Consider the following 22,193-nt stretch of genomic DNA (forward strand, 5'->3'; position numbering starts at 1 on the left):
TGAAATGCAACAACCGCACATGGTATCAGAACAGCAGACCAGAGACAGAACTGAAGGACCACAAACACGGGCAGTGAAGGTGCGGCCTGCACCAGGGCGGCACTGAGGTGCCCAGACAGCAGCTTTCACACCACACTGGCTGGTACATCGTCACAAAATACGCAAAGTGCCCTTGCTAACATTCCCAAGTGGAATCAACAAGTGTAGGACATTTCAAGTGCTCAGCAATGAGAACAGACAAAAAACCAAAACGATCACCAGCAGCACACTCAGAGCACCCCACGCTTATTCAAAAGGCTCTCTTGGGCACAGCAGGTTTAGAAATATGTGCTGACAGAACACTGACCTGGCTTCTCCTTCGGCGGGTCCTTTTTCAGGGAGGTGGCTTTGCTACTCACAGTGACTTTTAACTTTTCAAAGCCTAAGGAAACGGCAGTGCAGGAAGCAGGTTCTCCACAAACTGCAGCAAGGGTAAAGAAACAGAGAAGCTCTGAGACGAGAACTATATAAAAAGGTGATGGGCCTGGGATCTCCCACCTGTAACCTCAGCATTCTGGATACTGAGACAGGGTAACTAAGGTTGAAGCCAGCCTGGGCTACTGTGAGTCCCAGGACAACCAACAGTGGTTAGAACGAGACTCTGCTTCAAAACACACTGTGGAGTCTAGTTCTTGTTTTAAGAGCATTAACAGGCTCAGCAATGCAATTCCAGCAACCGTGCCTTTTCCGCTTCATAGCCTGACTGAAACTCTGACATTTGATTTGGAAACTCTCATGGCGAATTATCTGTCAGATAACTTAGCTTCTATGCACAGACAGGAAAAGCTTCCCTAATATAAAACTGCAGGTCCACATCAGTCCCAATCCTAAGCACACAAACTGTTTTCTGGCCTACACAGGCAAAGGACAGACATTTTATGTAGCCCTGATATGATACAATTTACAATTATTACTGTACTGTATGTGCTCTGTTGTGTACGTGGAGGTCAGGACAGTACACAACAGAGCACACACAGTGACAATAATAATTGTAAATGCATTTGTACCATATACAAATGGAGTCAGGTCTCTCCTTCCACCTTTCATGGGTTCCAGGATCAACCTCAGGACTGTGTGGCAGGCACTGGGGCCATCTCACCACCCCCAAGATAAGGGCATTCTGGTTAGCCTGAAGGTAAACCTGGTAAGCTCTTAGGAATTTATCTACCCAAATCCACAATCTAAGATGGAGGGTCAAAGATACCTCTGCTTTGGCTGTTTCAATCCTGGCACATGGAAATATCAAGAGTTCAGCAACAATCACTTTATACTCTCTGGTTTTTAATCATTCATTTTAACAGATGTAAACACAGAGACTTAGGTAGTAAGAGAACAAAAGTGCTATTTTACCTATCCACAGCCATTTCTCTTCAAACATGCACAAGATTACAATGGGAGCTAGTGACACATGCATTCCACGAGGATCTAACAAATGACACAGCTGCACTGATGGGAAGAACTGACCCTTCGTGATGGTTTGAATAAGGATAGCCTCATAGGCTCATGTAGTGTGGCCTTGGTGAAGGAAGTGTGCCGCTGGGGGTGGGCTTGGAGGTTTCAGAAGCCCAAGGCAGGCCTAATCTCCCCCTCTTTGCCTTCGGATCAGGATGTAGCTCTTAGTTACTGTTCCAGAGCCATGAGTGTTGCCACGCTGCCAGCCATGATGATAATGGGCTGAACCTCTGAAACTATACGCAAGCTCCCAATTAAATGCTTTTTTTAAATAAAACTTGCCTTGGTCAGGGTTCCTCGTCATGGCAACAGAACAGTGACTAAGACACCCTTAGTTTTTCTCTGGTAAAAGAAAGCCAAGCATGATCTCAAGCTGGACAAAGGGAACTTGCTTGCTCCCATGTAAATAGGGAGTTAATAGTTAAGTTAACTAGTTAAATAGGGAGAAATAGTTAAGTTCATCTGTTCAAGGGACAGTGTTTTCTTTTGTTGTAGGATACCTGGTCACACTATGACATTGTATACCGGAAAAACCTGTTTCTAGTTGTGGTGTGGCTCAGCCCTAGCGCACACCTATAATCCAAGGGCTTTCCGTACACAGCATTAAATAAAGTCAACCATAGGTTAGGAGGTGGAACAAACAATCAGTTGACAGGGAATGGATGCAGGAAAAAACCCCACAGAGAACAAGGAAGTCTGGAGGATGAACAGAGAGACACACAGAAAGTAGAAAGGAGGGACATTCAGTTTGAAGGTTATTAAGAGAATATGGATAAGGAGAAGGGGCTTTTCCTTCTGGGATGTTATTGGGTAGGAAGGTCAGCTGGGTGCTTTCTCTGCCTCTCTGAGCTAGCAGGCTTTCACCCTAATATCTGGCTCTTGAGTCTTTATTGGTAAAACCAGTTTGGGATTTTGTTTAAAAACAACATTCTTTCACAGATGCATACTCTCCATTCACATCTCTGCTCACACGCTGCCCTTTCTCACTGTGCCCCACGGTCTCACCCTGAACAGCTGAAGCTGATCTGTATAGTGGAAAGTTCTGGTGTCTTTAAAGACTCAGTTATGTAAACATGTTTTTGTTTTAATCCCAGGTGTAGATATGGGGCTGATTTAGACTGTCCACAGCAGCAAACTATTTGCCTGGTGAAGGCTCTGAGAGGGGCTCTTTGCCAGCTGCAGAGTTTAATTCTGAAGACTCTGGAGAGGAAATAAAGCCCAGAGAGAGAAAGGGAGCTCCAAGAAAGCGGAATGCTGCTGCTGCTCCTGATTGCTGTTGATGCAGTTTGAGGAGAAGATATCCCGGCTACGAAGATTAGACTTGCCCCAAGGAACCAAGGACCCTAACCAGCAGGAATCAGCTGAAGAGAACTGCGCCACCCTCCTCACTAACCTCCTCTCTCCTACCTGGTATTGGGTGTTAGACAGGATTGGGATGGAGTAGGAAGAGGCAAAAGAAATGGAAATGAAATATTTTTCGAAAAAGCGCCTATAGTATTACTGTCTCTACCCCAATCATCCACCACATCTCCTCTAACATTTCAAAGAGGCAGTTAGAGATTTAACCTTTTAAAGAGATGGAGAGATGGCTCAGGGTTAACAGCACTGGCTGCTCTGCAGAGGACCTAGTTCAGCACCTACACGGTAGCTCACAACTGTCTGTAATTCCAGTTGCTGGGGACCCATTGCTCTCTTCTGGTCCCCATGAGCACTGCACTCTTGTAACAAAACTAAATCTTAAACACTGAAACAAAACATAGCCCTTTAACCAGTGTTAACAGTTTGCAAAGGCTCACTTGAGACAGAAGCTACACACTGAGGAAGGACCGGCTCTATCAAGATACCAGTCAGCCGGTGTTGCAGAAGCACCTACCAACTGGGGAGGGAGGCAGCTCTGGCTCCTGGGCTTCCTCCTCACCATCCTGGTCTGACACGCCATTCTCAACAGGTCCTGAGTTCTCCCTTACACTTTCATCTTCGGTGCCAATGGATGAATCTTGCTTTATAGGTAGTTGCGGGTTAGGTTTTTTCTTCTTTTTAAGCTTTGGCTTAGGTTGAGAGAGCCGTTTTTTCTCTAGTTCAATACTTTTTTTCCCTACAAAAGACCACAATAACAGTAAGAATAGACGCCAGGCACAGTGGTACATATACAGGGAGGCAGAGGCAGGCTCTGAGATTTCAAGGTGAGCCTGGTCTACAGAGAGTCCATGATAGTCAAGGCCACATGGAGAAAATATAGCTGGTCAAAGCGTCTGGTGAAACCCTCTGGAACCATACACCACTCTAACAGCCCCACACACTGCCTTCCCCAAGTCTTCCTGCCTACATCCTCCATCCAAGAACAAATCCTCTTGGGATTTGGTATGCCCACTCATGCATGCCCACTTTTCAAGGGATGCAGACTACATTTTCAATTGGCCACAGAGGCAAGATGGCGCCTCTGGACAGTACATGCTTTTTATCTGTCCTTTTGGTTAATCATGTGATAAGAATGTCTTAACAATGTTTGCTGTCCATGACCACACTTTTGGACTCCCTAGTTCCAGCACCAGCTTCTTGACTGGGGCTGTCACTAACTCACCAAATCGGCACCCGTGACTTCCCTGGTTGGAATGCATTGGTGGAGGCCTATTAGCTCCACAAGGACTGGAGTTTCCAGCGATTCTGGAACCTGAAGAGTACCCTACCCATATGCTGGGTACCTACTAGTTTGCAGCCACCCAGTACTACTCTTTCTTCCTTAAAAGCTTTATCACTTGCAGACAGTCTTTTTTTTTTTTAAATCACCTTTCACATTTCAACTGCTTTTGACTCATAGTATTATAACCAGCACTTCCACTACAGACCAGATGTAAAACGTCTGACCCTTGACCCGAGCGAGACTCCCACTGCCTTGTAGATGACCTGGCTCCCTGGCTCCTGCTGCTGTCACCAGTTTGAGTGACTGTTCTAGGTTTTCATAGAGACAGTAAGCATCCTGTGCAGTCCTCTGGGCCTGGCTGCTTCTGCTCAGTGTGGTTTGTGAGAAACTCATCAATTTTGCTGCATTTGTCAGAAGCTGTTCTTTGTTTCTGTTCTGCGGGATGAACCAGGTCTTGTAGACATGGCACACTCTGTACTGAGCTGCATCTCCAGCCTACATCTTTCTTATGGCTATGCACACTTCCTCTGAAGGACACACTCATACGCTCATTAGCATTGGAGCTGTATCCAGTTTCTGACCACAGGCAAAGCTAATCTGAATATTCTTTTACAAGACTGTAAGAGGATAGGAAACGCCATCATTGGAGGTATATTTCTCTATCTACTGTTTCTAGCTGTTTATGGTAGGAGATATGTCAGGCACCAGTTAATCTTTGGCTGTTGTAAATACAATTTCCCTGTTTATTTTCTTTACATTAAAATATATATTTAAATTTATCACTTATATTTATTTTTATACACTTGTGAAATTTACATGTAAATTATAAACATTACATTTATATGATTGTATGCCTAGCAGAGAGACAGAGAGAGAGAGTGAGAGAAAGAAAGAAATCTATCCATCAGAGACCAGCTTGTGGGACTTCCACAATGTGGGTCCTAGGGCTCAAACCCTAGTCAGGCTTAGCAGCAAATACTTTTATACTCAATGTTGTGTAAGTTTCCTCTGAGATTGAAACATTCCATCCAGCAAGAAAGTTCTTTAAACAGGAAGGTAAACAACTCAAAAAAGCTTCAGGAAGTCTCTGAAACTGGCAGATGTCAATAGGTCCCTCCCTGCCAAAGTAGACAAAAGCTGAGGGCCCCCCTCAAAGGAAGAGACGCTATGCTGCAAAGACTCTGGGACTTAGATCAGCTGTCTGGAGAAAGTAGAAACTTGCCACGTTGCCTGGAAGACGTTCAGAATAGTCATTTGGAAAGGAAGTTCTTCAACCTGTTGAGCTACCTGCAGGCTTTCAGTGAACTCCAGGTTCCCATCTTTTGTAAGCTGTCACCCATGCTGGGGTAGGCTTTGGTGATGCAGCCGTTTTTGAGTCACTCTATTCCTGTAGGTAACCCCAAGAAAACTCATGGGATCACTGTATGGATAATACTGGTGTTATCTGTACATCAGTTTGCTGTGAGCTTCATATCTGTATAGTTAATATATTCATTTACATATTACATATTAGTAATAAACAATATATAGCTATTAACTAATGTGAGTCTGAGTACTCATGATCACCCAGGCATGCCTATCAAAGTCACAGGGCACTTCTGGAGTCAGTTCCCTCTTCCCACCTTTACGTGGGCTCTAGGGACTGAGCTCAGGCTGACAGGGTTTGCATGGCAAGTCCCTTTACCCAGTGACAGCCAGTCTTGGTTGCCAACCTGACTATACCTGCAAGCAACTAAAACCCAAGAAGTGGGAGCACACCTGTGAGCAACTGTCTCTATCTGCTTTTAACTGTTTTGAGACAGGGCTGTCCTGGAGCCTGCTGTGTAGACCAGGCTGGACCTGAAGGCACAAAGATCCTTGTGCCTCTGCCCCCCAGGTCTCGATTAAAGGAGTGCACCACTATGCTGAGCCTTGTGAGGAGTTTCTTGACTGGATCTGAGGTCAGAAGAGCCATCATAATCTGGGCCACACCTCTGGGCCTATATAAAGCATATGCAGAAAGAAAGCCCTTGCGTTTTGTCTGCTTGTGCTCACTCTTGTCAGTGTTAGAACCTACTTCTTTAGGATTCCAACAGACTAAAGACAAGCTGCTCTCCACGAGTCTTTCTAGACTCCTGCACCAGATTTGGAACTGTTGAGCAGTCTTGTGGAACGAACAAGTATTGGATTTTTGGCCTTTCCATCAGGAGACAATCATTTTTGGACTACCCAGACCACAGCCTGTAAGCTACTCTAATATATCTCCTGTGTTTCATTCTATCAGTTCTGTTCCTTTGGAGAATCCTGACTAATCCCCCCACCCTCAGACATCTTGCTGCCCCCCCTGTCAACTGTCCCCCTTGTTTAGCAAGGGCCCCTTCACCTACTCACTGTACTTCGATGTGTCTCAGTTCTTTGAGTATACTCTTTCTGGCATAAGGTGCTGTAGGTTCTTTCCTTTCCGAATGCCCTCCTAGTTAAGATGTGGCCTAATAGCCACACTTGTTACAATTTGGCAGTGCTATCCTTGGCTCTGAAGGCTGCAGACACACACACTCTACTGATACTGGGTGGGGTCAGAGAAACTGACCAATTACTAAGGCAGAAAGGGAATCAGAAAAACTGTGTGGACCCCCTAACCTCTTCCTGACCAACCTTGAGGAGGCCGGGAATGGTCCTGCATGGAGGTCAGCCACCTGTATACACAGAAGTCATCTGCACCCGAGTAGATGCATTCTGGGTCCACTGGGGACCATGCCACACACAGCAGCCGGCCTCGATGTCCTCGGAAATTGAACAAAGGCTCTTCCCGGAGGGCATCCCACACCTACAACAGTAGTGGGAAAGAAGTAACAATTGCTGGTTGTCCTTATTGTTCTGGGACATAAATTGCTCAATTAAAAATAAACTCATGGTAGGCTTTTATTTCTCATGTGATTTGCAATGTATCTAAGGCGTCCATGTGACAACACTGTCTCTCAGAGGAGGAGCATGTGGGAGCGGCATTCCTGTGGAGATGATCCACTCATGCTCTATGGACCACATTATCTCAAACTAGAACTGTGTTGATATTTGTCCTGGGGAGCTGGCATGGCGGCCCACCAGTACAATCTTAGCCTAGAAGGCTGAGGCAAGAGGATTAAAGCTTTGAGGACAACTTGGTGTGATGGTGAGACAGCTCAGTGGAAAAGGCACTTGCTGTCAAGTCTGATAACCTGAGTTCAACCCCCAGGACCTACAGGATGAGAAGACAGCACCTACTCCTCCAAGTTTTCCTGGCCATGGACACACGCAAACAAAAAAAATGCAATTTAAAGAACCAAAACAGATGGGTGGTGGTGGTACACAGCTTTGATCCAAGCAGTCAGGAGGCAGAAGCAGGCAGATCTCTGAATTTGAGGCCAGTGTGGTTTAGAGTGAGTTCCAGAGCAGCCAGGGATACACAGTGAAACCCTGTCTCAAAAACAAAACAATACAAAATACAAAGAGTTGGACAGCGTGCCTTGCAGAGCAAGACACTGCAGCAAAAGCCCAAAGAAAAAAGTGTCTACAATTAGCTAAAATCTTTGTGGTGGTTTGGTTGAAAGATACTTTTTGGGCCACTTAGGTCCACCACACTGAGAGTAATTAGAAGTCACCACACTGACTCTACGTCAAAATGAGCCGCTCAAGGCTGTGATGAAACTACAATGTCTTTTAGCTCTTACAGTCTTTTTGTAGATGACAGAAGGGGAATGAAAACAACCTAAAACAGAGCTGGCAGAGGAGAAAGTTTCTGTTAGGATGCATCAGACTACACAGCGAAGGGCCCCGCTCACAGATACACAGTACCTGAGCTGTGCCATCGTAGCAAGCAGAGACCAGCAGTCCATCATGATGCGGGCTCCACGCCAGACTGGTAACCTTGGCTGTGTGCCCCGACAGGGTCCGGTAGGGCTCTGTGATGGTCACTGGAGACTCAGAACTGCTCTCTAACGGACAAGGGGAAGAAGTCACAACAACAGCCACAAAAAGGACGCACAGGAAGACAGAGCATGGCAAGAAGCAAGGTGTTGTGAGATCCCAGTGATTAAGAATGCAGCTCACTAGATGGGAACAGCCACAGGATCAGGGAATTTGCTGAGAGTGTGTGTCTTCTCTACACAATATGGCTGTCCAAACATGACTTGAACAAAGATGACACAAGACATGCTAATGTAGAAGGGAGAAGGCTTGAATGTACACGGGGAAAAGGCTCACGAGGCCAACTTTAGACAAAGAACTATAGGCAGCTAAGAAATATTGAGAAAGAAACAGTCTTCCCCAGAGAAGAACACATGTCCATTGGTTATCCAACACCAAATTGTCAGTTCTGAAAACATAAACATACTAGCAACATGGTATGGACTAAGCAGGTTACATTTATGTATTTAGGAATATATATGTACAACAACAATTAAAGAAAAGAAAGAGCCCAAGAAGTTGAGGCGGGGTGTGTGTGTGTACATGGAAGGGTTTAGAGGGAGGAAAGAAGGAAGAAATCATGTAAAATTCTTTTTAAAGAAGTGTAGCTGGCAGGGTCTGACATGCAGGCTCCCACAGGAAGTGTGTTAGATAAAGGCCACTAACACATCTGCTCTTGCATGTATTCTAGGTAGTGACAGAGCATCTGAAGCTACTAAAGAGGAAATAGCAGACAGAACCAAACTGTAGGAACAGTACTACTAACTGCCGAGTTTCTAGTCATTATCCATTCTTTTATCTGAAGAAATCCAACATTTTTGGTAATAATGGTCTGTTCTGCTAGTGACAAATTTCCTCATTTTAAAACAAAACAAAACAACATAACAATCTGTGAAGTCTCTAACTTCACCTACATTTAAAAGATTCTTCCTGTAGGCACAGGATCCCAGATCACAGGTAGACAGGGAAGTGCAAGGGGCAACCCAGCATTCGGACGGCACAGGTAGGAGGACAGTGTTCAAGGTCATCCTTGGCTACATGAGGCTACCCTGGACTATATGAGAGCTTGTCTCAAGAATCCACTATCACCCCAGAGAGGTCAGCGTTACCTAGGACAGCCCTCAGGTTGTGCACGTAGATGACTGCATTGTTGGAGCCAGAAGCCAGGAGGCAGCTCAGCTCTGGACGGCTGCCATGCTCATGGTGCCACACGACGGCGTTCACAAGCTTGTGGTGCTGCTGAATGGTGCAGAGCAGTCTCAAGTTGGGGACTTGGAAGATTTCTATGGATCTGGGACAAGACACAGCAGGATGAGAACCTTGGCTGATCAAGGTACAATTTGTGCTAATAGCCCTTTCTTTTTTTCTCAGTCCAAGGAAGATGAGCTAGAAAGCGCTCTGTCCCTGGCAGAGGTCCTTCTTTTAGAAGGAACCAGAACTAGCTGAGGGTGGACATGTGAGTGAGAGAATTAGGAACTTATGTTTGAAAAAGGACTATGACCACAGTCAACAATAGACAAAAAGACAGTGAGACTCCAAGAGCCAACAGTGTAGTCAGACACTACAGCTCAGTTGTGAAGAATCGAATAATTCTGTCTTCCCAAAGATGGAGAGTCCAGCTCAGCTGAGGATATCCACAGTGAGTCCTAACGCAGAACAGGTGAGGCTACCACTGGGCACTGTAGAAGGCCTTGGCCAGCCACGGAGTGCTGCAACCACAGAGCTTTCTGCACAGGATACACTCACCCATCTTCATTGCCGATTGCCATGACTCTGCCATCTCCTTTCCAGCTGATTTCCGTGTGAACAGGCAGCTTGTACTAGAAAGCAAAACAGGCCAGGTACAGGAATGAGCATTTCCTGTTCATCTTACAACTCAATGACACGATGAGGAAACGGAAAATCCCTGGCGGCTAAAACATGTTCTAAACATGAAGAGCAGTTTTTAGACCAGCACCACAATCAGCCAGAGAACGAGTACTCCGACTACAGGTTCTTAAATGGAACAGAGCAGCCAGCAATTAATTACTGCAGCCTCTGACCTTAGAGAGCAAAGCTAATCAAAAGGGCTCCGTCTACACTGACAGTCCCCCACACCCCAGCCTCTTTCCACGCCCCGACTGCTCACAAGCAGGACCAGCTATTCTCAGGGTCCCGTCAGGACCTTGCCCCCTTACTTCCTTTTTCTTAAAATGATTTATATTATGTTGGGGGGTGGGGGTGTCTGCAGAAGCCGAGGACAACTTTGGGAGTAAATTCTCTACTTTTATATAGGTTCCTGGACAGAACTCAGGTAGTCAAGTGTGCTGGCAAGCACTTTTACCCTCTGAGCCACTTCACTGGCGGCATGACCCTGTTTTCTTCTGTCTATTCCATACATGCCCACAGCTTCTTTTTTTGTAAAGAGATTCCAAATTTTTATTTCTTTTGTAGGATCCTCATTTGAACTCTGATACTGAAGTTCAGCTGGCATTCAACAAAAATCTTGCCAGGATAGGAATTTTATTATCCGATGTTAATATACAAACAACTTTGAAAAAAATGAAAGAATATAGTCAACTACAATTTATGACTGCGTTACCTTGTGGTAACCATACAAAAATTGAGAAGCAGCAATTAAAACTGCTCATTTGGTTCCAATTTTAGTATATGTGCTGCCGAAGCGAGCACATAAATGCTCATTTGGAAGGGAAAAGAAATCTTAGTATTTATGATCTGACTTTCAAGTAAGGGACAGTTGTAGAAGCTAGGCATTGTGGTGCACACCTATGATCCTAGCACCTGGGAAGTAGAGACAGGATCAAAAGTAAATTAGGAAAAAAAAAAAAATAAATCCTGCCTCTACTTCCCAGAAAAAAAAAAAAAAAAAAAAAGTTGAGAAATACAAATACAGCAGCACAAAGTTAAAGCAAATGTGATTAAATGTGAGGCCCAGGCGAAGGACCCAAGAGAACTTTCTGAATTGTGCACATGTGACTGAGTGCATGGACGCCCCTATATCCCCAGCACTTGGGAGGCACATGGGAAGCAAAAGCCAGAGGATCTCTGTAAATCTGAGGCCAGGCCGGTCTCCACCATGAGTTCCAGGCCACCCAGAACTACATATGGTGAAGTCTGTCTCAAAGAGAAATATCCAAAAACCAAACAAAAAGGATGCTTTACAGTGACGTGATGAAAAAAATTCCATTGCAATACTATTGCAATTAAGACTCCCCAACCCCCACTCAGTGTTTTACTTTACTCAATGATCAAGACTTTTCAGGTACAGCAGGGAACCCACAAATTCACCAGGAGATTCAGCTATCTGAAAAGTCTGGCTGAGCACATCTTTACAGATGGCCTTGAGTAAGAGAGACCAAAGGAAGCTGAGTAGACTTTAGGCCACTGGAACTTACTCTGATGGAATTGGTATCCCTCACGAGTTTGTTGATGTCGAAGGCCTCTCCACTGAGCTTCCAGGGGTTATGCTGCAGTACAATGCCTTCCCCTCCACAGCTGTACAAGGTGAGGGAGGGCCTGTCTCCTTCCCCTCCTGCCACAGAAAAGCCCGTGAGTTCCTCACTTCACCAGCAGAGCTGCTTCCAAAGCTACATCATTAGCACAGCACATCACACTGTCAACAGGAAGGGCTTTGTGAGCAAGTGATCTAGCGTGTTGGGATAAAGCCACCCTCTTAGCAGTGTGGACAGTTGTGAGCAGAAGAGGTGTTAACTTCTGAGAGACTGCGCTCACTGGTGTCCAAGAGCCCTGACACTACAGTTGTGCTCAGAGAAAACGTTATGGTCGAAAATAAAAGCTTCTGACAATGTAGTTTTTCTTCCAGAAATGAGATTCCTGCTATTTGTGCACACAGGACTTCCCATGACTAAGGCGGTGTCTCAGGGCACAGCCCTGAGTTGTACAGCTATGCTCCTGTTTGCAAGGCAACTCTCTACTCTCTGCATAAAGTTAGCGCTACGGAATCCTGACACTTCAGCACAGGAAGAAAGCAAAAAAAACCGTAAAACGCTTCTAGCTCATTTTAAAAGATACTAAGAAAGACATTACTTCAGGGAAAGAAGCAGCGCACGCGCACACACGCACCGCCGGGACTGCACTCGAACATTCATGACCTCAGCTTTCAGACCCTAGAATTAAAGTAGAATACGTTCTTGTGTGTTAACTTACACACTAAGGCACTCACCAAGTGACATGGGGGGGACCGGTGGCCCCCAAGCCAACCTGTACACAGTCTTCTTATGATATGTGCTTGAGATCTGTGGAGGTCTGCAGATGGGAAAACAGGATGATCTGAACAAAGAGGCCCGCCAGAAAACACAATCTTTCTCTGAAAGGTTCTTTCTATACATTTGGTTGTTGCAATTAGAGAAAAACAATTTAATTTTGGCCCAAATAGTTGGTTGTTGAAAACAAACACTTAACTTATCATGTAATAATATCCACTACCAAAACAAGCCCACATAGCAAGCCAGCTAGGATCATTTTTCTCTTCTGTTTCTCTAATAAGCCCATAGCAAATTTTCTACAGCTATGTAGGGGTACTGAGGCTGTGAGAACCACAGTCATCCAACCTCAAGCTGAAGATGAGAGGCCATCTCACCTTCATCCTCTGACATTAGCCCCGTTCCCTCTTTCTGAGACAAGGTCTCACTATGTAGATCTGGCTGCCCTGGAACTCAGAGATCCATCTGCCTCTGTCTCCTGAATGCTGGGACTAGAGGTATGCACTAGCACGCCAAACTATCCAGCGTCACATTCTTAAACTACACTAAAAAGAAGGTAGGTAGATAACCGACGGTGTCCAGAAGGCTTGACTTCCTGGAAAGGGAGCATGGTTACGACTTTTGGAGTCAACCATAGTCTAGGTATGGATTTAGAACTCCAGAACCCGGGATTGAAGGAGCCGTGCTGCTGACTAAAGTATCAGACATACTTAGAGCACTCTGAGAGACAATACTCATCTCTTTGGCTCAAAGCAACAAAATAAACCATCCTGACCACCTAACAGTGACATCTTCCTCCAACCACACAGCTTAACCACCAGTAGGAAGACTACCCAGCTTAAGAGGTGATTTGTGCTACTTAAATCAATAAAGTTTTGTTTAGTTACATACTCTTTGAAATAGCTTTTAAGCAAGAAAGGAGAAGTAGTCAAGCACAAGCAGGCTGTACACAAATACTTAAAGCACTGCGCATTGAGCTGGGGAGTCGCCTTGATGATTAGCATTCACGAGGCCTTACGGCGGTCTGAATACTCATTCAGACCATAGCCTCCATAGTCTAAGTTTGAATTCCTGGTCCTATCTACATGGAACTGTTTCAGAAGGTGTGTCACTGGGGGCGGGCTTTGAGGTTTCAAAAGTCAGCACTATTCTGAGTTAGCTCTCTGACTCATACTTGTGGATCAAGAGGTGAGCTCTTGGCTACCGCTGCAGTGACATGCCTGCCTGCCTGCCTGCCTGCCTACTGCCTTGCTGGGTCAGGAACTCACCCTCTAGAACTGTGAACCCAAATTAAACTTTTCTTTTTGAAAGTTACCTTGGTCATAGTGTCTTATCACAGCAGTAGAAAAGTAACTAAGAGAGATCCCTAGCACATGAGAGAGACAGAGAGAGGTAAGGCAGAGGGAGGGAGGACATGCAGAGAGGGGAACTCTGCAGCCGAAATGGCTCTCGCATTATTTTTCATAAAGAGAGCAGGTCAGGCTTTGTAGCGGCATGATCTCCCAATCACTATAATTAAATATCTTCCTAGTCCTGCAACTCATTCACAGGCAACATCAAGAAATAGATTACACAGAAAAGGCAAGTGTTTCTACAGTACTCTTTCAGCTTTGTGTGTATCTGGAAACTTCTGTTAAAAAAAAAAAAAAGTCACTTGTTCACCTTGGTGTTTCTTAAAATATGAGACAGGCTACGCTGTCATCACCTGAAAAAAATAATTCATTAATTCATTCTTTCTCTCCTTCTCTTCCTTCCTTTTTACTGAGACAGGTCTCTTGTATAGACAAGGCTACCCTGTAACTCCATATCTTTCTGCCTTTACCTCCTAAACGCTGGAATCCCAGGTGTGCACCCCATATCCCAGCTTATGAGGTCTTGGATATTAAACCCAGGACTCTGTGCATGCCAGTCAAGGTCTCTACCACGGAGCTACATCCTTAAACCGTCAAAAAAAAGTTTTGAAAGAAATTTCTGAGTTCCGAACTCAGAGTTGTGGCTCTCAGTACCAGAGCCAAGATTCTACTCTGTAGCAGCTCTATTGTGGGCCAGGCCCATGAACTGCAAGTTCACTCTGCCACCAAGGATGTGGTCGAATGCTGAAGGAGTCACACTTACTTGTTGGAGCAGGTGTCATACAACCCCACTTTTCCGTCATCAGTCCCGAAGGCTAAGCAGCCTTCCTTGTTTGGATGCCAGCACAACTACAAGAGAAGGTTCCAGATGAGAGGGAGCAGAGCACACAGAAAGGAGCCTGCATGTGGCCCTGGGAAACTTTCTAGCTCTTCATTTAATTCTCCATGTTTAATAAATACAAGGGTTAAAACAAGATTAAGGGCCAGTACTGGCTGAGCAGGTAAAAGCATTTGTCTCCAAACCTTCACCACCTGAGTTCACAAATCACTGCAATTCTCACTGTTCAACACAGGCCGGGGCTAATGCACAACCTCAAACATTTAAGCGATGTGCATAGCACTCTGTGAACTGAAGAAAGAGTCTAGAACAATGAGAAGTTCATGCTTCATCATGTTTAAACATTCTTTGATTTCCAACAGAATTCACATAAATGAGCACTCTACAAAGAAGTTGAAGAAAAATCTCCCAGAAGCCTCCTTACCGCTGTGACCTTGGACTTGACTCCTTGCCAGAAGTTCTTCACATCATAGTTGTTCTTGATAGAGAGTGTATTCCAGACCCGGATCATGCCGTCCCCAACACCTATGGCCAGGCAGCCCACATCCACAGGAGAAAAGGCCAGGCTGTAGGCAAAGCCTCCAAGAGAAGGCAATGTCCAGCAGCACTCCAGGGTGGCCATGTCCCAACATTTAACCTAAAAAGAGAAAAGGTTAGAAAAAGCAAAAATATGTGGTTAGGCATTAAATATTCTTTCTTCCTTCTTTCCTTCCTTCCTTTTCTCCCTCCCTCCTTCCTTTTCTAAGACAAGGTTTCTCTGTATAGCCCTGACTTTCCTGGAACTTGCCTTGTAGACCAGGCTAGCCTTGAACTCTGAGACTGAACTGCTTCTCCCTCCCAAGTGCTGGGATTACAGGGGTGCACCACCACCGCCCACCTTGAATTAAATATTTCAAATGGAATTTAATTTAATTCTTCCACAGGAAACTGGAAGAAGCTTCTCTGCAGTATATCACAAAGCTCAAAGCACTCTGGGAGCACATTCACTCACTCCCAGGGATGGTTAGTGATTTCAGCATCCTGCTATCCAATCAGCAGTAGAGTGCAGGCTTGCCATCTCCCCAGGGCACAGCACTGCTGACCAACCCTCTCACAACTCTGGAAGGATGCGAATGGCCGCCACAGGAATATCAGGAGCTGCTGCCTGACAAGCCATGCACCTCACAGGGGTTGGGGGTGGGGGTGGGGGTGTGCAGAAAAAAATAAAAAATAAAAAAAAAAGCCTAAATCAGGGGTTAGGGCCACAGCTCAGCTGGTAGAGCACCCGCTTAGTATGAAGCTATGGCTTCAATCCCCTGGTATGGTGGTTCACATCTGTAACTTTAGCACTTGGAAGATGAAGATAAAAGGGTCAGAGGTTCAAGGTCATGGGGATTCTAGCAGACTAGGCTGGAGACCTGACTCTGAAAGTGTCTCTAGCCCCGCGGTTGCCATGCCCAGTGCACTTGCTAGCTGGGCTCTGAACTGGAAGGCAGAGCTGTGTACAAGGACTGACACCTTCCAGCCCCACCCTGTGACACACTACTTCTCTGAACAAGGAAGAAGCCTGTTCTTACATCTCTGTCCATAGACGTGGATAGTAGAAGCTGCTTGCCATCCTCAGTCTTCAGAGGACACAAGTTGAAGACGATTCTGGAATGATTCTGCCCTTCTGCTGAGGTGCTGAAGAGAGTGTACTTCCGTCTCCAGGACTGGGTGAGGTCCCACAGCAGCAGCTCACCTCTGAGAGGACAACAAGAACATACCTCTTACCAGCTAGGCAGACTGTGGCTGTGTAGCCAGGGCTGGAACCCTCAGCAGTACAGAACGTGTTAAATGCTCCCTTGGTAACTTAAAAGTCCAAAAGATTAGTAAGGTCAAGAGGGAAAGCAAACTCTCTTTTCAGCTCAAGGGGCTCACCGACAGGAAGCAGAATATTACGTTGCTCTCACAAGGAGAATGGAATCTGCGGGAGAATACTCTTTCAGAACCTAACAGTGGGATGATCAGACTCTGACAGAACTTACAGTCAGTCCCAGCCACTGGGCCTGCAACATGTCCCCTTCCTTGGCCGACACATTTTCTGTTTTACAAACTTACTGAGTGCCCAAAGAAAAGTTTTTTTGGGTTGTCTTTTGTTTTTGCCAGGTGGTTGTGGCACATGTCTTTAATCCAAGCTAATCCCAGCACTCAAGAGGCAGAGGCAGGCAGGTCTTTGTGAGTTCCAGGCCAGCCTGTCTAGAAAATCCAAACACCTTTTTTGAGCTAGCTATGGTGGCGGGTGCCTTTCTGAACTGTTACTGGGAAGGCTGAGGCAGGAGGATCACAAGGCCAAGGGCAGCTCTACTACAAAGTGAGCCCCCACCCACCCCACTGGATTAGCTGAGATAAAAGGCGTGTGCCATCACCACCTGGACATAAAAAAAAAAAAAAAAAACCAAAAAACTTCCAGAAGAGCCATAGCTACGTAGTGGGACCCTTTTCCAACAAACAAACAGCACCAGCAAAACAACAAGCAAAGGCACTGGTGATGTGGCTTGGTGGATAAAGTAGTTGCCTCCATACCTGAGTCCTCTATCTGGAATCTACATGATGGAAAGATAACACCAGCCTCAAAGTTGTCCTCTCAGCTCCACACACATGGAGTGGTGTGCAAACACATACACAAACAAACAAACAAGAGTAACAGCATGGCCTGGCGCTTTGTGCTTCACTGTGAATTATCTTGCTCCCCAGGGTCTGCTTGCTGTCTCTTAGGAGCGAACTATCATGTACCCCAAATGTTCTTTTGTAACCTTGCCTCCAAAATTACACCTGATTGGCTAAATAAATTACACCTGGGCAGAGCAGAAGTGAGACGCAGAGCTAAGGTTCTCAGGCTTTGAGGACAGAAAGATCATGGGAGGAGAGAGAAAGGGAGAGGAGAAGGAAGCAGAGTCACCATGGGATAAGTAAAGACCCTCATGGGCCCTGGGAGGAGGATCAACACGGAGAGAAGCGACCCAGATGCAAAGCACGTGCAAGCATTTATGGCGATATTGGATGGGAAGTAGCCCAAAGGATTAACGCAAACGGCATCGGATGTGGGGCTGAGAGGTAAAACGGGCTATGCCTGGTGAAACAAGGCTTATCTAAATACAACAGGTGTCGGTTCTTTTATCGATATGGTAGCGGGTTAATAACAACACCATAATAGTTATGGGCTTTTAACAGTTCACATTATTAGCAGTTTATATTTTCTACAACAAATAAAGTCTTTGAATTTTTTTGAAACAAAGCAAAGAAACTGCCACACACACCACCTTTCCTTTTACCTACAGGGAGGGAGAGGAGGTGCCTCTGGAAGAGAGCAGAGGGAAGGATTCGTGTGCTTTTATTCTTGAAACTTCAATGTACAGGACTAACTTTTTAGAAATGTGTTTTTGAGGGACTGGAGCGATGGTTCAATGATTATGAGCACTGGCTGCTCTTCCAGAAGACCCGGGTTCAATTCCCAGTACCCACATGGCAGCTCACACTCCAATTCCAGGGGAATCTGGCCTATTTACAAAGGCAAAACACCAAAGCATGCCAATGTGCATAAAATCAAATAAACAACAACAACAACAACAACAAAAAAAAAACCCAGAACAAACCTAGAGATACAGGCCACTGTGAACTGGCCAACATGGACAAACCCGAGGAGTCTTCTAGCCATCTCCCCAGCCCCTTAGCTTTGAACAATTGACTAAATGAAAAAGAAAAACAAAGCGAGCAAACAAAAACACCAATGGGTAAAAATTAGTAAATCTTAAAAAAAAAAAAAAAAAAAGTAAGTTTTTTTGAGATAAGAGTCTTGCTATATAAATCTCAAACTGGCCTGGAACTCACTATGTAGCCCAGGCTACCGTTAAGATCCTCCTGCCTCAGTCTCGGGAGGGCTGGTTATTTAAGGCATGGGGTACCATGTCTTTTAGAGACGTTTCTCTTCACATTTAGCTTTAATTTATAAACCCATAACTTGCAGAGTTCAAGATTTATCTTATTTGAGTTCTAGACCAATCTTCGACACAACCGTGTCTCTCTCTTAAAACACAATGGTAACATAAACCTTGGATGTACAATAAGCCTAGAAATCTCTCAATCTAAACAGGAAAATAGTATTTATTAGAAAGCATGACCCCAGCACTTACCCAAAACAACTGGATACCAGTTGTGTTGGTTGGTTCTTGGGCCAATGAAGTGTCAACCAAAGACGTTCTTTAACTGTTGGGTCCACACCCCCTCCTCGTCTCTTCAGAAACGGCAATTTCAAAATCATTACACCTGTGGATTGATTAGAAGAGTCAGTGTGCTTTCAAGACAGTGAGAGTGTAACCGGAACCCTCCATTCTATGTTGTTTACTGAAGCAACAGGAAAACCTCTCGGCTGTATGATTAGTGTCTGCCATGCAGGTGTGAAGCCCTCAGCTCAGGCTCCTACCACCCACTGAAAAACTTGGAAGCCTGGTGCAGTGGGGTGCACCTATTACTCCTGGGGCACAGACACAGGCAAAGCTTGTGACCAGCTGCCAGTCTAGCCTCACCACTGACTTGCAGTTTTACTGTCTCAAAACAAGGTTGAGGGGGGGGAAAAAAAAAACAAAACCAAACCCAACCTCGAACAAACAAACAAACAAACAAACAAGAACTGAGGAGAACAGCCAACTTCACCTCCATACACACACAAGAAAGAACATCTCCTTTTATTCTGGAGACATTGCCAAGACAGAGGTCAACACCAGTCTAGTCAATTAGGCCAAACAAGTCTTTACAGGGTATCACGGAAACTTGAAAAACTGTTTCTTTGTCTGGGTAGGCTGAGTAGACAGCCCAGTTCATAAAGCGTTTGCAAGCATTAGGATTTGCGCTTGATCCCCAGGACCCAGGTGAAAAACCAGGCATGAGAGCATATGCTTGTCTGAGTGTTGGGAGCAGAAACAGGGCTTCCTGGCTGAGCATCCAGCCTAGCTGACTTGTCAAGCTCCAAGTGAGCGAGAACCCTGTCTTTGAAGGGGGCCTGAGTGATGACACCGAAGGCTTTTTCCTCTGACCTGCAGATACATGTGCACACGAACATGCGCACACGCCAGCACCTTTGAGCAGAAAGCTGAGTTCAATTAGAATGAGAACCTAACTCGACATTTTCAACAACTGCAGGGCAGTGGAATTCTCCTAGTCGATTCCTTCTCCCAGTTCAGTGGTTCTCAATCTTCCTAGTGCTACAGCTCTTTAATACAGTTCCTTGCTGCTATTTTGTAACTGTGCTTTTGCTGTTGTAAATTGTAATGTAAATATCTGATATGCAGGATATCTGATATGAGGCCCCTGTGAAAGGGTCTTTCAAACCTCAAAGGGAAACCTTCACCAGTACTGACCCAGGCATCTGTAGTGTTCATTAGAACCACCAGCACAGCTATAAAAACACACATGCCAGCTGGGCTTGGTGGCGCCTGCCTTTAATACCAGCACTTGGGGAAGCAGAGGCAGGCGATCTACGAGTTCAGAGATCCAGCCTGCTCTACAAAGCAAGTTCCAGGGGGGCCAGGGCTACGTAGTGAAAGCAATCTCAAAACAAAATACACAGCAGGGTCCAAGTTCAGAGATTTCATTAAGGAGATTTCAAGTGGAGTCCAGAAAACTGTACTTTTTCAGGACTCTCCCCCAGGTCTGCTGTACAAGGGGAATCCAAGACCACGGCGGACAGCCATCATGTTCAGGGATTCTCATACAGGCGTCCCCGGGGGTAAGAGGGCGTTTAGCCTAATCTGAACAAAGTGATGGTCCTGGCAAGATGGCTCAGTGGGCCAAGTGCTTGCCACGATGCCCTGAGGTCTGATCCCCAGAGTGCACATGAAGGTGGGAGGAGAGAATCAATGCCAGGCTGCCTCTGACCCTCACATGCCCTTGACCCCACAGCAATAACAACAATTTGGAGACAATGCGAGCATAGCAAGTTTGTTCATGTGCTCAGTGTGCATGCTTTGCATTTGTCTGTAGGAGCGAAAACTCTAGAGTTTCCATTCTTGAGAGTCACGGAAAGCCCAACATTCCTGCTCATACAGTGACAATCTTTTTCTCAGGTGGATGTCTGTGAGTCTGAGGCCAGCTTAATCTTCACAGTTTCTAGGATAGTCCTACTTTGCAAGGCATGCAGGGCTCCTTCAGCAAAGCAGGAGTCCTTGCCTTTTAGAAGACACCAGAAAACAGATACAAAGGCCAGATGTCCAGAACCAAGATATCTAACCAGGCTACAAGGGACAGCAACTTACCCCGACCTCGGGAACAGCTCCAGATTCGAATAGTCTGGTCCTTGCTTCCCGTGGCTAAGTAGCAGCCTTTTGTGACAGGGGTTTCTGCTATAAGCTTCCCATTGGGAATGTCAGGTTCTTCTAAGAAAAGAGATGAAGATTTATTTTTAATTTACATTGATCATGCACTTGTGATTAAAAAGTTACTCTCAAACTCTGCACTCCCTTTCCTGGTCTAATCCGTGAGGCTCACATTCTAAGTATAATTCAGAAGTTGCCATTCTATACTTTATTCTTTAGGTCTAAAAGGAACAGAGCTCTTCTTTGACCATCTTACCTGTGTTTTCCTCTTGGTTTATGGATAAACAGTCTTCCCCGGAGAGAGGACACCAGGCTATGGAGTGGATCTCATCGTCATGGCCCCGAAGCCTATGAATAACTTCTCCCTTTTTACTGATGTCAATGACAACTACTACACCATCCTTGTAGCTGAAAAATAAGTTAGAAATACTTCAGGGCTCTGCAGATTCTCATTACGAAACCTCTCACCTTTCTGACTCCAACCCAAGCAGCATAACTTCCCCTTTTCTCCCTTTCTGTCTCTTCAGATACCAGCGAAAATCCTATGCACGCTTGCCCTGAGACCTTAGACTCGCTACTCTTTCTCCGAGGACTCCCTTCTCACCGCGCCCCACCTCCTTTTACTGCTGTTTGCAGAACTCCAGGGCTGATCCTAACACAAAAGACATGATTTTCCTCTTCTTCTCTACCCCCTCCTCCCAGAACCTGCTGGATTTGCAGCTTGTCTGTATTGCTGCTGCCCTGGAAGGGGAACAATTTTAGGAACAAAGACAGCTAGCTAATAAACGTTTTTTTCTTTTTTTGGGACAGATTCATGCATTGCAGACTGGCTACAAACCCACTTTGTACCAAGGATGACCAAGAACCTCTGATCTTTCTGCATTCATCTCCTCAAATACTGAAACCACAGATATGAATCAACATTATTTGCTTTACCTAGCATTGGGGACTGAACCTGGGACTTTGCATGCTAGACAAGTACTCTGCCAGAGGAGCTACCTCCTCCACAAATGATGCTACTTTCCAGGTACAAACTGAGTAAGAGCGGTTTACCCTGTACCCGAGAACTGTATTTGTCCTAAGTGTCAATCTATGAATTCAACAGAAACCGGGGACACCTAATTAGCTTTTTAAAAAGTATCTACTGGGGGCTAGAGAGATAGCTCAACAGTTAAAAGTGTTGGCTGCCCTCCCAGAGGCTTTAAAGTCTCAACATCCAGAAGGCGGCTCACAGCCATCTGTCACTCCAGTCCCAGAGGATCTGATGCCCCCTTCTGGTCTCCTAAGGTACTGCAAACACACAGTATACAAATACATATGCAGGCAAAAGCTTACACCATTAAAAAGACAAAAGAAACAACCCCAACCAACCAAGAAAACCTTAAACTTTAAGTCTTA

The 22,193-nt window shown here is 45.4% G+C and overlaps 1 protein-coding gene across 5 annotated transcripts in view; it reads right to left on the bottom strand.

Annotated features, from left to right (window-relative positions):
* Positions 1-22,193, bottom strand: part of Gemin5 (gem nuclear organelle associated protein 5) — a 44,923-nt gene that overhangs the window by 19,487 nt on the left and 3,243 nt on the right. For all 5 annotated transcript variants that reach the window (XR_008719614.1, XM_055602763.1, XM_055602762.1 and 2 more), the window contains exons 4-17: positions 21,052-21,203; positions 20,736-20,855; positions 18,618-18,750; positions 16,023-16,188; positions 14,891-15,103; positions 14,392-14,477; positions 12,237-12,319; positions 11,449-11,585; positions 9,800-9,873; positions 9,163-9,344; positions 7,943-8,082; positions 6,767-6,938; positions 3,365-3,586; positions 347-460 (exon numbers count right to left, since the gene is read on the bottom strand). Coding sequence is in view for 4 of the 5 variants with exons in the window: in XM_055602763.1 (XP_055458738.1) it covers positions 347-460; positions 3,365-3,586; positions 6,767-6,938; positions 7,943-8,082; positions 9,163-9,344; positions 9,800-9,873; positions 11,449-11,585; positions 12,237-12,319; positions 14,392-14,477; positions 14,891-15,103; positions 16,023-16,188; positions 18,618-18,750; positions 20,736-20,855; positions 21,052-21,203 (1,994 nt within the window). In the remaining variant the exon portion in view is untranslated. The remainder of the gene's footprint in view (positions 1-346; positions 461-3,364; positions 3,587-6,766; positions 6,939-7,942; positions 8,083-9,162; positions 9,345-9,799; positions 9,874-11,448; positions 11,586-12,236; positions 12,320-14,391; positions 14,478-14,890; positions 15,104-16,022; positions 16,189-18,617; positions 18,751-20,735; positions 20,856-21,051; positions 21,204-22,193) is intronic.

Source organism: Psammomys obesus, unplaced genomic scaffold, assembly GCF_907164565.1.
Source record: "Psammomys obesus unplaced genomic scaffold, mPsaObe1.curated_primary_1811, whole genome shotgun sequence".
In the NCBI taxonomy this organism is placed as follows: domain Eukaryota; kingdom Metazoa; phylum Chordata; class Mammalia; order Rodentia; family Muridae; genus Psammomys; species Psammomys obesus.